The 15,893-nt window shown below is 33.8% G+C and overlaps 3 protein-coding genes and 1 pseudogene across 3 annotated transcripts; 2 read left to right on the top strand and 2 right to left on the bottom strand.

Moving 5' to 3' along the window:
* Nucleotides 1–8: 8 nt before the first annotated feature.
* Nucleotides 9–774, top strand: LOC105792352 (receptor-like protein EIX2). The gene is made up of 2 exons (XM_052634891.1): nucleotides 9–564; nucleotides 626–774. Exons 1-2 carry the CDS (start codon nucleotides 9–11, stop codon nucleotides 772–774), a joined length of 705 nt encoding a protein of 234 aa, XP_052490851.1.
* Nucleotides 775–1,029: 255 nt separating this feature from the next.
* Nucleotides 1,030–2,535, top strand: LOC105792350 (cytochrome b5-like; annotated as a pseudogene).
* A 238-nt stretch (nucleotides 2,536–2,773) lies between these two features.
* On the bottom strand, nucleotides 2,774–5,509 carry LOC105792349 (BTB/POZ domain-containing protein At5g48800). The gene is made up of 4 exons (XM_012620880.2): nucleotides 5,049–5,509; nucleotides 4,894–4,960; nucleotides 3,639–4,808; nucleotides 2,774–3,559 (listed from the first exon to the last, which is right to left on the bottom strand). Exons 1-4 carry the CDS (start codon nucleotides 5,108–5,110, stop codon nucleotides 3,020–3,022), a joined length of 1,839 nt encoding a protein of 612 aa, XP_012476334.1. The 5' UTR covers nucleotides 5,111–5,509; the 3' UTR covers nucleotides 2,774–3,019.
* An 8,076-nt stretch (nucleotides 5,510–13,585) lies between these two features.
* LOC105792348 (cyclin-dependent kinase inhibitor 3) lies at nucleotides 13,586–15,392 on the bottom strand. Its single transcript, XM_012620879.2, has 3 exons — nucleotides 14,788–15,392; nucleotides 13,912–14,061; nucleotides 13,586–13,840 (listed from the first exon to the last, which is right to left on the bottom strand). Exons 1-3 carry the CDS (start codon nucleotides 15,174–15,176, stop codon nucleotides 13,771–13,773), a joined length of 609 nt encoding a protein of 202 aa, XP_012476333.1. The 5' UTR covers nucleotides 15,177–15,392; the 3' UTR covers nucleotides 13,586–13,770.
* Nucleotides 15,393–15,893: the final 501 nt, after the last annotated feature.

Below are 15,893 nucleotides of genomic sequence, written 5' to 3'. Positions count from 1 at the left end.
TGACTGTCATGGCAAGTGTTGCAAGTTCTGAAGCAATGACTTATTTATGGGAGGGGAGTTTTGGTATCACCGACGATGGCAACTTTATATTTAGTTTCAATGATCATTTGCTAGTTGTATGGAAAGGTTTTGAAAGAGTATATGGCAACACCCTTGGAATGTTAAAGAGTATTGACTTGTCATGCAACCAATTAAGTGGAGAAATCCCTCGAGAATTAGCAAGTTTGGAAGGGTTGATTAATCTGAATCTTTCAAGAAACATGTTGAGGGGAAGCATAATTAGGGAGATTGGCCAATCGAAATCCTTGGGTTCACTCGGTTTGTCCATAAATAATCTGTCTGGTGAAATCCCGGAAAGCATGTCCGAAATATCTTTTCTCAGCGTTTTGGATTTGACGAACAACAATTTGTCTGGAAAAATTCCCTCAAGCACTCAGTTGCAGAGTTTCAATGCTACTTCATATTCAGGGAATCCGGGACTGTGCGGAGAACCATTGCGCAAATGTCCTGAAGATGAGCCACCAAAGGTGCCTAACAATGGCGGTATTGAAAGAAGCAGCGAAGGTAATGAAGGATTGTTTGAGCCTCTGGTTTTTTATTGCGATGGCTATTGGATTCCTTGTAGGATTTTGGGGGATTTTTGGTTCATTGGTGATTAACAGGTCTTGGAGACATAAATATTTTCAATTGGTGAGCAAGTTAACAGATTGGATGAGATTAACAATGGCACTGATGATGGTGAAATTGCAACGCAAACTACGATTGAAAGAGTGAGATATAAGATGCTCTCCATTTATCTTACTCTGGTGGGGTCTCAAAAAAAAAAAATAAGAGTTTGTGAGGAAATTAGAATAAAAGTTATAAAAAAGAAATGTACTGTGTATAGAAAATTACAATCACACAAAATTTGAATTGATTTTATTAATAAATTATTTTACATAACTCCGATTTAAAATTACAAACAAACAATTTAAATTCAATTGATTAAGAAGAACTCAATAAAAATCCATTTATTTATAAAAATTAGTTTCAACAAGTTCTTATCTTTAAATTAATAAAACATATTCTGACCCGACCCCAACACCTCTAAATTACCCAGCCAATCAAAATATTTCCCACTAATTCACTGCACTCTCCCCTCTTTCTTTTAATCTTTGGGGTTCAAAACCCAATACACACGGACAGTGGCACTGGCAACCACACGACAGCAGTCAGATCAGCAAATCTCTGCTCTTTTTTCCTCCAACCAGCAAAAAAAAAAAATGAAAATGGGTGGAGAAGGAAAGGTCTATACTTTAGCAGAGTTTTCTCAACACAACAATGCTAAAGACTGTTGGCTTCTCATTGGGGGCAAGGTACCATCTTTTTTTGTTTGTGTGTTTGGTTTTGTTAGATTATATTTGATAATCTAATTTTAACCTTGAACCAATCTGGGGTTGGGTTTTCTTTTTCTTGGTTAAAAAAATGGTTTCTTTTTGCTTATATTATGCTAAAAGTTGGGGTATTTTAGTTTAATTCTCAAGTTGCAAGATTCGAGTGTTAATGGATCTGATGAATCCTCTTGTTCTTTATTTGATTACTCTATAATTTAACTCAGATTGGTGAATTGACAGTTCAGATTTTGTTCTCTATAATGGATTCTGTGGGATGTAATGTATTGTTAGTTGGTATAATTTTAACAAAAGACAGATCAGTGATTTTGTGTGTAATAATGTTCAATTTACTGAGTACTCCTTGGCATGTAAGAATGTTTTTTTTATGGAATTCGGCTATGGTGTTTTGGCTGTAATAATTAATCAGTCCCTAAACTTGTAGTGACATGAAATATTATTTGAATAGGTATACAATGTGACTAAATTCTTGGAGGACCATCCTGGTGGTGATGAAGTCTTGTTGTCTGCAAGTGGTATGACGAATATCGCAACTTTTTTCTGCTTGTTCTGTGTAATCTAACGTCGGAACTATTGCGGAAGATGGAAGAAAGGGAAATAATTTTAGCTTGGTGTATGCTTCACAGGGAAGGATGCTACCGATGATTTCGAGGATGTTGGTCATAGCAGCAGTGCTAGAGCAATGTTGCATGAGTTGTACGTGGGTGATATCGATGCATCAACCATTCCCACCTAGACAAAGTACACTCCTCCGAACCAGCCTCACTATGAGCAAGATAAGACCTCGGAATTCGTTGTAAAGCTTCTCCAATTCCTTGTTCCACTCCTAATCTTGGGATTGGCATTCGGTATCCGCTTCTATACCAAATCACCAGCTTAAGCATCGAGACCATAAGAGAAGCTGGCAAGATTCTTCACAATAAGGTTATGTTGGTGAAAATTTTCAGAACTGTCACATATGTGCTTTCTTTGTCTATCGACTAGTTCCCCATGCCCCCTTTTCAATGTAAGATCGAAGATTGTTTCCTTTTTTCCTTGTAGCTTGGAAAACTTCCTTTTCTTGCGCTCTTGAGCATTTGGTAACCGTAAAACTTGTCTTTTTGGAACCAAGTTCATTGATTTATAAGCAAAATTCATGTCAAAATAGTACTAGTCCTGAATTTAATGGGACCAATAGGTCCCGGAAAATGGTTTCTCTGCAAGTTTTTGTACTTACATTTAGCTTTGGGTACAAAATCAATGTACCAACAGTGTCTTTGAATGTCCACGGCAAGCCTTTCAGGGTTTTGAAATCATGAAAAACATGATACATTTTATCTCTTACATCGAAAAACCGACATAATTTAACATACAAAATGGGCTCTACAGCCATGGTTGAAAGATTACAAGAACAAACAAGGGGGTATAGTATATGCTTCCTTAACATTTTCTTACAGGTATTTTACTAAAGAAAAACGAAAGAAGACAGCCATTGAAGAAGAGGAAGATCCGCTGAAATCTGGGGATTAACAAGGACCCCATTGCAGTCTAAAGAAAAATATGGAAAAACATCAACATAAAAGGTCACCAAAACCATGGCCTTGCTCAACAAAGAAAGGGGAAACCCCCCCCCCCCCCATTTTAAGCATCTAATCAGTGCTTGCACATGTTCTCTCAATCACCTTAGAATCAGTTCTATATGATTGCCTTGAAGGGGAACTTGATCCTCTCGAAGAACTATGTCCAAACAAGCTTAGTTTACCGATTTTCTTTGAGAAAGACCTCATGAATCTACGAGAACGAGACTTCACCATATCCCTCTTCATGCAAACATGTTCTTTCTCTAGATCGTTTAATCTCATCCGCATTCGAGTAAGCTCAAGTTTTAACTCCCGGTTTTCTCGCCTCAGAGATGCATAGTTGTCTCTTGGGGACATTGCTGCACTGAGTGCACCGCTGCTGATCCGCCAAGACTGGTGATGCACTGCCGGCTTGTGATCATCATCGGGATAAGAGCAGCACAAAGCATTTCTTAGCCTTAATTGCTCGAAATAAAGAACTTGGACTATCGATTGGATCGGAAGTCGTTCATTCTGTGCAGCATGTGCACCGGCTTCTTGTGAGAGCTTTTGGAAATCAATCAGCTTGCAGAGTCTCTTCCGGTCTTCATCTGGTAAACTCGGATGAGCCTGAACACGATGCAATCATTACAAGGTCAGGTAGTTTCCTGAACAGGTTATCAAAATCGGAAAATATTGGCATACATACTTTTAGATAAATATCAATGGCTCGATATAGCCCGTCGTGGATGGTACGAGCGTGTTCTGGTAAAGTCTCTGCAATTCCCAAGAACTTCGGAAGCTTGAGATTTGCATCAGGAGCAATTTCGGCTAAGTAATTATCAACTAGTATTGCAACTTTGAACAATGCAGTTTGGGACGGTGATCGAGGACTATCAGATTCGAAAACCGACTCATCATCCATATCACCTTCACTGTCATCTTGCTGGGAAAAGTTTACTAATATCCTTTGAACTGTATCAACATCAAATAAGGTCCCATCTCCTGAATGTCGAAAAGACGGGATCAAGATGTCATCAAGAGTTGCGATATCCAACTGAGATCCGATCCTCCGTTCTAGATCAAGCCTACAAGAAATCGAGCAATCAAGCATCACTGCACTTCGGAGGAGTCCGAAAAGGAAACTGATAGGCACAGCAAGTTTCTCAACAGGTAAAAGGCCAATGATTGTCTCGACCACAAGCCGTTCATGATCGGTTGAACCCAAATCAACTTTCGTAAGGCCCGATGGATTCCACAGACTGCATTTCTTTGTCAGCTCCTTCTGCGCGAAATTCACAAGGGAGGCACCAATACTTTCAGGACGGACACCGCGGCATTTCATGGCCGTAATGAGTCTTTGATACAAATCAATCCGAATAACAGAAAGATCTTCTATCCACCAATCTCCCTCACATTTTGTTTGCCTGTTCATATGAAGCCTACCCGAACTGCTGTACTCTAATCGCGAGAAGCTTGACGCAATCTGCTCCGCACAAGCCTTCGAGGCAATCGCATCAATGCAACGGCTAATGATCTTCAACTCATCCGCAAGAGGAAGCAGACTCTCACATTGCTGCAAAACCTCAACACACATCTCCAAGTTCTTGCAAACAACAATCTCGAGATACTCTTCAGTACGAGACCCGAGATTATCCTTCGAAAACTCCTCAGTCATCTCGAGGTAATCGGAAACGCAATAAAGCTGAGCCACATTGAAAGATGTAATCTCAAAGTTAATGCCATAACAGAACTTTGCAGCCAACTCGAACGACTCGGCACCTCCAGGTACGTTAACAAGCTCCACTCTTAACATATCGGAATCCCTATGCTCTGCAACTAGTTTCTGAATTCTCCCACTTCGAGAAACAAGAGGAAACTACACATGCATACATACATACATTCATTCATACATACATACATATTAACCATCTATATTTGATGAAATTAAAGCAATAAATTACCTTGTGTAGAGCAAAAGATACACCATTTACTTCTATTGTGATATCACTTGGAACATCTCGAAAAATCCTACAAAAAAATACACGTTAAAGGTGAACAATCCATTGAATACCCAATAACAGTATGCATTAAACAAAGCTAAAGATCAAACTTTTACCATTCATTACAACGCTGTCTTGTGCTCTTTGCTAAGAACAGCTGTTGCTGGTGTTTGTCCATTGGCAGAGAAAAGTGAGCTTAACTTTCAAGAGAGACAAATATGAAAGGAGAGAGAGACAAAGACAGAATCTTTGTTAGAAACGTAAGTTGTTGGTTAACTTGCTTGGCCATTTTTGATGAACCATAGGTTGCTATTGGCTGAACTAATGGCCTCTAATGGTGGGTCATCATTTTACACCCCTTTTCTCTCTTTCTTTAATTGTTCTTCAGAACTTGAAATGCACTAAAAATCTATTTTAATCTTACTGTTTTTCTTTGATGTTTAGCTTTGGTTTTTTTACTTTTACATTTTTTTTGGGGGGGGGGGGGGAGACTTAAAAAGTCAAAACCTCTCATTAGAACATAAGAACAAAGAACGGCAAAAAGTGGGGGGAAAAAAAAGAGTTGTCATCTTTGGACATCTTTTTGCATGCTTTTTGCTTTTTTCTTAGTGACAAATGTGTTTTTATACTCGTTTTATGGTTGGTGAAGCTCTCAACTAATATTTTTATTACCAGACCGAGGATCAAGTCACCGGTCAAACCAATTTAAAAAACCGATTTAACCACCAGTTCAACTGATTTTTAATTGGTTCAATTGGTTCATACTGATTTCTGGTCTAACCAATTCAAAGTCATTTTTTGGATCGATCCCTCAGTCAGTTTAAAGTCCAACCAATGGTCTAATCCAGTTCAAACAACATTGCTCTTAACAGTATCATCTCGAGGATTTGAACTTGAGCTTTCTATTTGAGAGCACGATGTGCCTTCCCATTGCATTCACCGTTGGTTAGTTGTTTCTTTTATTCTCTTAAACATATGTAAACAAAACATTCGGTCGAATTATGGTTTTAGTCCCTTTATTATGTTGATACTAGAGATTTAATCTATCCAATTTGGCATAATTTAGTCTCTCTAGGCCCAAATTGATAGCGCTATTAGTGGATGCTGTTAGAATAATGGTTTGGAATTCTTTTTAGAACAATCTTAAGCATTTGATTGACATGTAAAAATATTTTTAGTTAAACAGAGCTTATTGGATTTGGTATGACTCTAACTATATGATCAAACAATAATTAAAAAAATATTATGTCGGAGGCAACTATCAATATTATCAAATTGGATCAATAGAAATAGAGTATTAAATTATACTAAATTAGAACAATTAAATCTCAAATTTTAACATAGAGGGACTAGAATCATAAATAGACCAAAACAGATTATTTTTCCGCCTCCTTTATTCATTGTTTGCCTTTGTAGCAAACTTCAGTTATAAGTTATGTAGAAGACATTGATTTGCATTGCCATGGGAGCCATCAACTTGGGATAATTTCATGATAGCCCATACTCTTTTGTTTTTTTTTTTTTTGTCTAGGGATCATTAATGAAAAAAAAGACAATGATTAGAATAGTGTTAATGGTTGGTTTAACTAGCTAACCCGAAACCACCACAAAAATTCAATAATTCTTAAATAAAATTTTGAATTTGAATTTTATAAATGAAGTACTCTCCCTTAAAAACTCGATTTGATTCAACTTGAATGGAAATATTATTTAAAAAATGTAATGGAAATGGCATACCATATGTTATTTTATTGTTTTTGGTACTTTCTGAAAAAGAAAATTTAAAATATTTTAAGAAGTTCAATATTTTATATTTTTTACCATAATGGGACCCTAAAATCTTTGTTTGATTTGATTGAATGGGACACCAAATCTAAAGTCAATTATTCATATTGCAACATGCACATTTGTTCTCAACATTTAACAATCAAGACATTCAAAATTAATTATTTTAACAATGTTGCTGTCATACATAAACAAAGGCCAATGTGATTGGCAAATTTCTCAATTTAATCGACTCAACAAATTTAAGTTTTAATAGAATTAATATTTATTATTTAAAATTTTGACATAAAATTTAATTTTTATCTACAATTTGACTCCAAATAAAATATTTGATTTACAAAGCTATAACATCTTTAAAAATATTAACTCTATTAGATAATAAATGATATTAAATTTTAGCTTTATATTTTTAATAATACAATGCTTGAATTGATTTATTCTATAGTGGAGGAATTAATTTGATAAGGTTAAGTTAAATTTTACTATTAGTCCTTGTATTATGTATAAAATCTAAATTAAGTCTCTAAGTTCTAATTTGATCAATTGTAAAAGAAAAAACCCAAAACTTGGAGGGAGGGGAAGGTGGGAGGCGGTGCTGCCACTTTTTGATGATGTTTTATGATTAGCCACCGCCAGCCACCACCACCACGTTTAGGGGGAGTTCTTTTAAGTGGAATCCCTTCCCCACATAATTATACCTGTTTTTTTGTTTTATTTTTGGTCGGCTTTTTTTGATTGAATAGACCCTTACTTGTTATCATTTGATATGATTTATCTCCCACTACTAACCTCTCATTTCCTTTCATCTTCATCAAGTTTTCATGTCATGTACCAAATAAAAAAGTTTCATGTCTGCCATGAAAATGGTCAATTCTGCCGTTGGATACATCACCATTGGCATGCATTACCCCAACTACATGCAAGCCAGGCAATGGATGAATCATTCATCAAAAAATATGATTTAGATTAAACAAATTTAAATTATGAATTTACAAACATTGGTAAATTAAAATAAAAATTGGAATTTATAATTCAAATCCAATCATTTTTTGGTATAATCATAATTATCCTCGCTCATTTCTCCATATAAAAGTAATTATATTCAGACTAAACAATATTCAAGTAAAATATTCTCAACCATATAAATTCGGTTTAATTTATCAAATTGAAATTATAAATAAACTTAACCTGAATGATGAACAAGTTAATCACCAGCATCATCACTATTTGGCACGCGTTTATGCTTATATCTATTCATGTGGTTTTTTCCAAGACAATATTATTACATGACACCCTATGTTCCAACAAATGTTTCAGGGATTTGGTATAATTTCTTGTTTCATTTTGGGATGTTTGAATTTCATTATAGATGCCTTTTATGTGGGGTGTACATGCAAATTTAAAAAAAAAAAAAAAGCCTGCCTTTGAACCAATTTGGAGTGGATCTAAGAATGCATATTCTCATTAATCTTTTTTTATTTTACTTATTTATTTTATATAAACTAACTTGGTGGAGTTGGTCCAAAAATATATTGGAGGGAGACATTACCATTTTAGCATTTCAACATTATTACAAACAAACTGAATCATAAACTATCTTAGGAAGCTGATTTAAGGCATGTCATGATCTCTTTTGAAATCCCATGAAACCCCAAAACTGGTTAGATTTATCATTCAGTCCTTTAAATTTTTATGAAATTATATGTTAATATATATAATAGTAAAACTATACTTTAACACCCTTAATATTTATTATTTATCTCTGACCCCCTTTAAAATAATTTTCTGACTTCGTCCTATTGTTAATGTTAAGTATCACACAAATCAGGTATTGTTAACTTTAATCACCCCTAAAATGAATAATCTAATTTTCTTATATTTTTATCTCTCATATTTGAAAAAAAATTTAAGGGACGTGATCTCGAACCATGACCTCTATGAACATTGGGGTCAATCGACAACCATAATACCATTCGTACTAACTATTATATTCGAGTAACGAGAGGACAAGGCTTGATCCCAAGACAAAACAATGAAACTTAAGATGCTTCGCATCAGATTTGTTTGCCTATAAAAGACCCTTTTGGTTTAAACATTTGCCTGCACATTTTGCTATACATCACATGCAACATAGTCTTTTGTAATGATAGCTGTCCTGTTTGTTTACCATAATGATATACCTGAAGGGGATGTATGATTTCAATTGCAATTGTCCATGCTTTGAACTTGATTTACTGTCATTCCTTTGCTGTTACTTTAGCTTGATTTTTTTATGGATATATGTAAATGATAAATCATGATAATTATCATCTTATTGCACGACCAAGAGTATGGAAAACTAGGAGATTGGCCATTTGTTTACATGTAATTGTGGCCCAACTTGAAATTAAATTTTGAAGAGTTTATTAAAATTTTTAGGTTTAATAAGAATATTTAAAAAAATAATTAAAATTTATGAAAATTTTAGTGGGTTCAATTAAAATTTTCAAAACTTCGATAGAGTTTAATTAGGATTTGCAAAAAATCTGAGAGATAGGTTTAAGTAAAGTTTTCAAAATTTGTGAAGGTTAAATGATAATCTTTTTAAACTTTTGGGGGACTTGACCCGCGTAGGCTCCTCTTATATTCTACCCGCTCTTTGATAAGCACCAAGATTCAAATTTCTCTTGAGTAGCATCATTTAATGGGTGATCTGTAAGTACCACTTTCAATCTTCTTTCAAACTAATAATTTATCTTTACCTATAATATTCTCTCCTCATTTAAATTTTATCTAGCAATAAAGAAAAGAAAACATAGAATGGAACTTGTTGATGTGCCTAGGCTCTACCGAGAATCTTAGGGTTCATTAACTTAGGAGTATATCAACAAGTCCAATATCGTCCTCGATCAAAGTTTATCTCTCTATTCTATCAAGAGTGGCAGCAAGTTCATAAAGTAGGAGCAACTGAGCTCAAAACATGCTCCCTAATTATGGCGTATAAGTCATAGTTCATGAGGCCAAGTTACGACCTTGCACAAACTCTTCATTTTATGAATGGTTACACCTATTCTAAGATACTCCTATAAGAGATAAAACCCTAGCAAAAGATAAAGATAATACTGAACTTGTTAACCTATAAATTCGTAGAACTCTCTGCAGAGCCGAACCACATCAACAAAACTCATACTTTTGTTGCTTGAAATTTAAAGAAAGGAAACTGCAATGCCTGTAATGTCTATTTAGCTCAATGATCACTAACAATTCTATCACATCTTTGCCATACTTTCCACTGGTTAAACTTTTAAGCATGTTGACCACTCACTTTCGTAACCATTATTCTTTGTGCCACCCACTTAAAGAAAAATCTGCTGATTCCCCTGGCAAATTAAACACCAAGTACCGGGCCCAACATCAGCACCACCGATGCCGCATTGACGCTGCTACCAAATCACCAACAGCCTTTCCCCATCTTCTTTTACCAGTTTAGTGACCTACCATCATCTCTGCCCCTTTATTTATAATCACTAATACCAGCTTACATCTGTATAAAGTTCAACTCCTTTCTGTACTAACAAATAGAAGATTATCGAGGATTATGTTCCATATGATTATGAGGAGTCCTAAAAAGATAAATTATAATACGAAAAGTTGTTTGCCATAAGTGTCACGGCGAATCTTGCACATGCCATGACAGCAGCAACGTATAAGGAACCTATTCAGTCAACTTAGCAGTGTTCTTTTTTCCATGTGAAGAATTTTGGGCCTATCCCACATGCTCGGACCAGCATTAATCATGATCCAACATTTTTACAAAGATAAGCAAATTATTTTGAAAGTAACCATTTGTTTTGACAACCCATTGTTCTAAAACACCCAGAAATTAAGATGTTTTAATCCATAGAAACAAGAACATTACTGTTGCCTGCCATGTATGCTAATGCACAGCTTTCTGTTTGCCATATATAACCTAATAGCTACCAACAGTAGTTGAGTTTGTTTTGTTCCAAAAATATAAAACAGTAACTTACATATCAACTGTAAACAAACACTGGTCTTTTTGGTCCATTTTTTGTCTATTGATGAACAGCATAGCAGCCCTGTTTTATATGCATGTGTATATGTTTATGTATATACATACGTATATGTATATGTATGTAGGCCATTGGCTGTCGGTCATGAAAAAAGAGCTCTGAATAAGATGTTCACAGATTTTCTTTTTCTTTTTTCGGTTTTCAAAACGATCCATAGATGCAGTAAATGCAAAATCTGGCATTACAGTGGGGTTGATACTTGCTTCAGGCTTACGTCAAAATCAAATAGTAGAAGTTGCTCTAGCTTTTTGTATACTAATTCCGTAAGTAATGATTCGGATTTCAATTTTGTCTTTCTGGATTTAATGCATTTCTGATTACAATCAGCGTTGATGATTGTAAAAGGTTAAAATATGTCAAAAGTCCCTGTCCTTTTTGAAAATTAGGATTCTAGTTCCTATACTTATATTTTATAGAAATTAGTCTCTCTACTTTTTATCTTTCGAAATTCAGGTTTAATTGTTAACACTGTTTTTTTTTGTTAAATTCATTGCTGTGATAATTTTATCTAAGCTCTTTCCCTAATTTCTTGATTTTGTTAATGCTATATCCTCATATCAAAATTCCTAGTTTTGTTGTTCCTGCAAGGACGATTCTTGATTTTGTTGACCCTACAAGGACTATATTTTTTTAACATATCAGATTAAGCTACGATATCGTAAGTACAAATATTTTTTTAAATTTAATCACTTTTTCTTAAATATGCTTCTAAGCTAATATTTAATTATCAAGATTTTGAGTAGACGGATAAAACGACCTAATTTAATGTATTAAAGTTTGAAGTATAATTGGAATTCCTAACCATATCTAGTTTAGCATTAAGTACAAAGATAGAGCGAGAGAGCAGGCAATAGCCTTGACTCCTTACAAATGAAAATTTTTTATTAATCCTTTTAATTATTATAAAATTATAAATTAGTATGATGATAAAAGTGTACTAAAAAATTTATTTATTTATTTCTGCCCTAAAATTATTTAATATGTACCAGAGGACAAATATTTGATTGAAAATCTCGTATCTTTCCATTTTTTTTATTTAAAACCACGATTTCATTCGTAATAAAATTTAAAAGGAAAAAAAATCCCTTATAATTTTTTTATGAAAAAAAATCCTCTATAATTTTACAATAATTATATCACATCCATGCTAATCCCAAAATAGAGAAGTATACATCAAATTTGTCCAAATGTTATTGAAGGACAAACCTCTGCAAAAACACATCTGCAAATTAGAACTCATGTTTAGGGTTAATTCACCAAAAGTCTCAAAGTTATCGTCTAGATTTCAATATGGCCCATAAACTTGAAAATGATCTAATTTAGTCTGTAAAATATGAGTACTATATTGATCAGATCCTTCTATTGGCTTAACCGTCAGTTTAGGAGTTAAATGTCAGTTCAGACTTGGCGTGGAGCATATTTAAAATACATGGATTAAATTTTAAACATGTGTGTACTCACCGCGTAACCAATTTGGATCTGACGTGTTAAAAAAATAACCAGTATCAGTAAAATGTACGAAGGTCATCTTTTTAAGTTTGTGTGACCCAAGCTATTCATATGGTAGGTACATATGTTTTAAAAGCATCATATTAGATTGGACATTTAAACCCAAACATGATTGATATAATTTTGATACTTTAAGATTTGATTCGAACATTTTAAAAATCAGTAAGGTTGTAAATGAATTTGAACTTGAACAAGCGAACCTATGCCTATGTTCGTGGTTAGTTTATATCCAATTCATATTCGTTAAGAATTTCAAAATTGTATTTCTGATCTTTTATTTAAAATTTATGCATGTTTGTCTTCATTAGTTTAAATTAAACGAAGTTGTTTATAAACATTAAACAAACACATTTATAATTGAACATGTTCACAAGTAACATTCATGAATCATAATATTAAACAAACAATAAATCATTGAGTATAAATTTAATAAAATAAAATACACACACAACCCATAATTACATTGTTAATTATAACAATCAAATAAAATTATTTTAAATGATTTATTAAACAAACTTGTTAAAAAGAAACTTTGTTTATATTCATTGATAACCGAACAAAAATTGAACTGTTCTTCAAATGTTTTGTTCATAAACACCAAAGAGTGATCTAAAATACAAATCATTATTTAAAGACATTTGATGCAATTAACCCTTCCCTCAAATTTATTCTCTTTATTTAATTATTTTGCAATTGAAAATGTAAAAAAGAAAATTTCAGAAGAGACAAACAAAACCATGAAATTTGGTTAGCCTAACAAAAATTTACGACTTCCAGTTTTCCACAGGGTAATGAATGTAGGCATTTCATTTTCATTACACACCCACCCAAAAAAAAGGGACATCATCATCAAATCTAAGGTTAAAAAAAAAAAAAAAAACCCTGTTTCACTGAAATCTCTGTAAAAAAAAACCCCGTACAGTGTCCCATGTGAATTGTAGGATTACACTCATACAACGCAAAGGTCTTCCCTTTCTTTCTGCCATTGATGTACCTTTCAAATTAATACCTCAACTCAGTTGACAAAATCAGCAGCTTTATTGCTTCTCACACAAAAACAATGGGACCAAACCCAAATCAACACATTGGTTTTAAAACAGAATTTAAGACTACATGATGTTTTGAAACAATATTGAAAAACTTTGACTGTTGTTTTGCGGGTAAGTGATCTCGTGGAGATTATTTTCCAGGGAAAAAAGACGAGTTCGCATTTATTTTCCAGGAATCATCATCAAAGGCAAAAGCCCTATCCTTACAAGAATATAGACAAAAGTGAAAAAAGAAAATAAACCCAGAAAACATTGATTCATTGATGTTGTCCTAACATTACAATGATGAAACTAAAAAAAACAGCAAATTCCTACCAGGCTATCATGTTTTGAGGTATGTAAATGAGGTTAAGTGTAATTTTTTAAAATTACACAAATCTTAGTCAAGGCTCAAATCAATCTTTTTTTACATTAATGGAGGATTATGGGATTATTTTCACCCAGTCATAACGTCCTTGAAGTGGCAAATCATTCACAATATCAAAGTTATACCTGCAAGAAGATAATGTAAGACTCGGCCGATTAAAACGATTGGAAAAATGAAAACTTCGAAACCCACTTACTTCTCGATGAACCGTCGATGTTGTTGTTGTTCCGCGTAGACGAAGAACTCCTCCATTTCTTGCGTTGACGGGACAGACTGTAGCACATCGTTCACCAGCCCCGGAGATGGGATTGTTTTCAAGTCCTTTGTTAAGCTACATGGTGTGCTCCTGCATGAAAAAGAAGTACCAAGTTTTAGAGATTAGTTAACTAAAATTCACCTAATTACAAAAAACCAAGACTAAAATTCCAATTAAAATGGAGCAAAATGTTCATGTAATGCAGTGACCAATTTGTCACTTATTACTGCTACACAGAGAATCCCACATTCATGTCTGAAACTAGGCCCCGTGAATATGATATATCAATATCTAACACAGAAGTTACTCGTTTTCGACGCATATTTAGATATGAATAATGAGATATAATCTTTGATATAAAGACGACACTTGGATCAGAGTTTGAGTAACATAAAGCTACCAAAAAAATGGCAGGTTGCCGCCTAGTATTGCCAAATTTTTTTTTTGTCATTCCATTTTTTCTCTTTGTACAATGTACTTACCAATTTCCCATTTAGACCCTAAACCTACGCACCTAATTTCTTTTTTCAATTGAGGATCAAAAACTTATCAATGTCTCAACAATTATTAAAAAAAATTCATAAATCAAAAGCAAAAACCAAAGAACAAACATTTAATTCTTTTTTGCTAATAATATGCTAAATTTTTTTTCATGATAATGGAAGTAACCCCATACAACAGAGAAAGCCCTAATCCTATGTAACGTGGGAAAAAAAACCTTTGAAAGCTTATGTAAGCTAAAAAAATGAGGGGTTTTTCCAAAAAAAAAATAAGAAACTTTTTTTAATGGCTAAAGAAGAAGAAGAAAAACCAGACCTGTCTCTGAGTTCAAAATCCATAGCTTGTTCTGTTCCACAACAAATCCCTACTTCAAGAACAATTTCCCTATTCCCAAAACACCCTTTATTTTTCTTTCCACCATTCTTTCCTTCCTCTTCTTCCCTGAACCCACTTTCTTTCTCTTCTTGTCTCTGTTTCGTTTTACTGGAAACAGGGGAAGCCAGCTTTTCCAACCTACGGTTCCTCAGTTGAAGATAAGACAAGGAAGAAACATCTTGGTTCGAACCAACAACTTGGGTGACTTGAGTTGTTTTTGAAAGCCTTTGTAAAGCTAGAGTTTTAGCAGCTCTGGTTCGAGACCCCATTGTTGAACGATGAGAAACTTCCATTACTGCTACGTCTCCTGTTATCTTAGACTTCTTCATTGAAACTTTACACCCCCCCCCCCCAAAAAAAACTTTTGTGTTTTTTTGGCCCTGTTTTCAGTGAGAAAAAAAAATAGTTTATGATTGTTAGCAAAAGGGGTGCTTTCTTCTTTAAACAGCGGAGGGAAAATGGAGGGGCCAAATTTTTTTAGTCTGACAGTGAAAGGGGGAAGGAGAGAGAGAGAGAGAGAGAGAGAAAATATTTAGGATTTTGGGGGTTTAGGGGAGAGCTGCGGCCATTTTTATTTTCTCAATCAATGGTATTTGGATTGGCTAAACTGGCGGCCCCATTGGCCTTTTCAGATATTCTTTTACATAATTATGATTTTTTTTTGTAAATGGAAATATTAATTTTTGTATTATAAAAGATATGATATTATTTATTAAAATTTTAGTGTTAAATATATTTGTATGATTTGATGATTATAAATTTTGAATTTTAAAGATTATCCATGCTAAATAGTCATAACCATTATCTTTGTTTACACATTTTTTGAATTATAGATAGGGTTAAGAAAATCAAGGGATGTCAAAAATTTGAAGGCAAAGATGAAATCTTTAAATTGAATTTTAAGAGGTTGATTTAAAAAAGTTAAATTAAATTATTTATATTAGAGAGCCCCTAAAAATACAATTATATGTCCAATTAAGGGAGGCTCAATTACACCTGTCGAGATGTTATTAGAGGAAGGTGAAATAAGCTTGGATACTAGGTTC

The sequence above is a fragment of the Gossypium raimondii genome, chromosome 8 (genome assembly GCF_025698545.1).
Source record: "Gossypium raimondii isolate GPD5lz chromosome 8, ASM2569854v1, whole genome shotgun sequence".
Lineage (NCBI taxonomy): Eukaryota > Viridiplantae > Streptophyta > Magnoliopsida > Malvales > Malvaceae > Gossypium > Gossypium raimondii.
The sequence above is the reverse complement of the archived record's forward strand: the minus strand, read 5'-3'. Positions and strand labels throughout refer to the sequence as shown.

Bases quoted from the DNA above. Each gene is read 5' to 3' on its own strand.
- LOC105792352 (XM_052634891.1), top strand. From the start codon at position 9: ATGGCAAGTGTTGCAAGTTCTGAAGCAATGACTTATTTATGGGAGGGG. The intron at 565-625 runs GTAATGAAGGAT...GATTCCTTGTAG, and splicing joins TATTGAAAGAAGCAGCGAAG to GATTTTGGGGGATTTTTGGT.
- LOC105792349 (XM_012620880.2), bottom strand. From the start codon at position 5,110: ATGGACAAACACCAGCAACAGCTGTTCTTAGCAAAGAGCACAAGACAG. The intron at 4,961-5,048 runs GTAAAAGTTTGA...ATTTTTTTGTAG, and splicing joins AGACAGCGTTGTAATGAATG to GATTTTTCGAGATGTTCCAA. The intron at 4,809-4,893 runs GTAATTTATTGC...ATGCATGTGTAG, and splicing joins TATCTTTTGCTCTACACAAG to TTTCCTCTTGTTTCTCGAAG.
- LOC105792348 (XM_012620879.2), bottom strand. From the start codon at position 15,176: ATGAAGAAGTCTAAGATAACAGGAGACGTAGCAGTAATGGAAGTTTCT. The intron at 14,062-14,787 runs GTCTGGTTTTTC...TTTTTCATGCAG, and splicing joins GATTTTGAACTCAGAGACAG to GAGCACACCATGTAGCTTAA. The intron at 13,841-13,911 runs GTAAGTGGGTTT...ATCTTCTTGCAG, and splicing joins CATCGACGGTTCATCGAGAA to GTATAACTTTGATATTGTGA.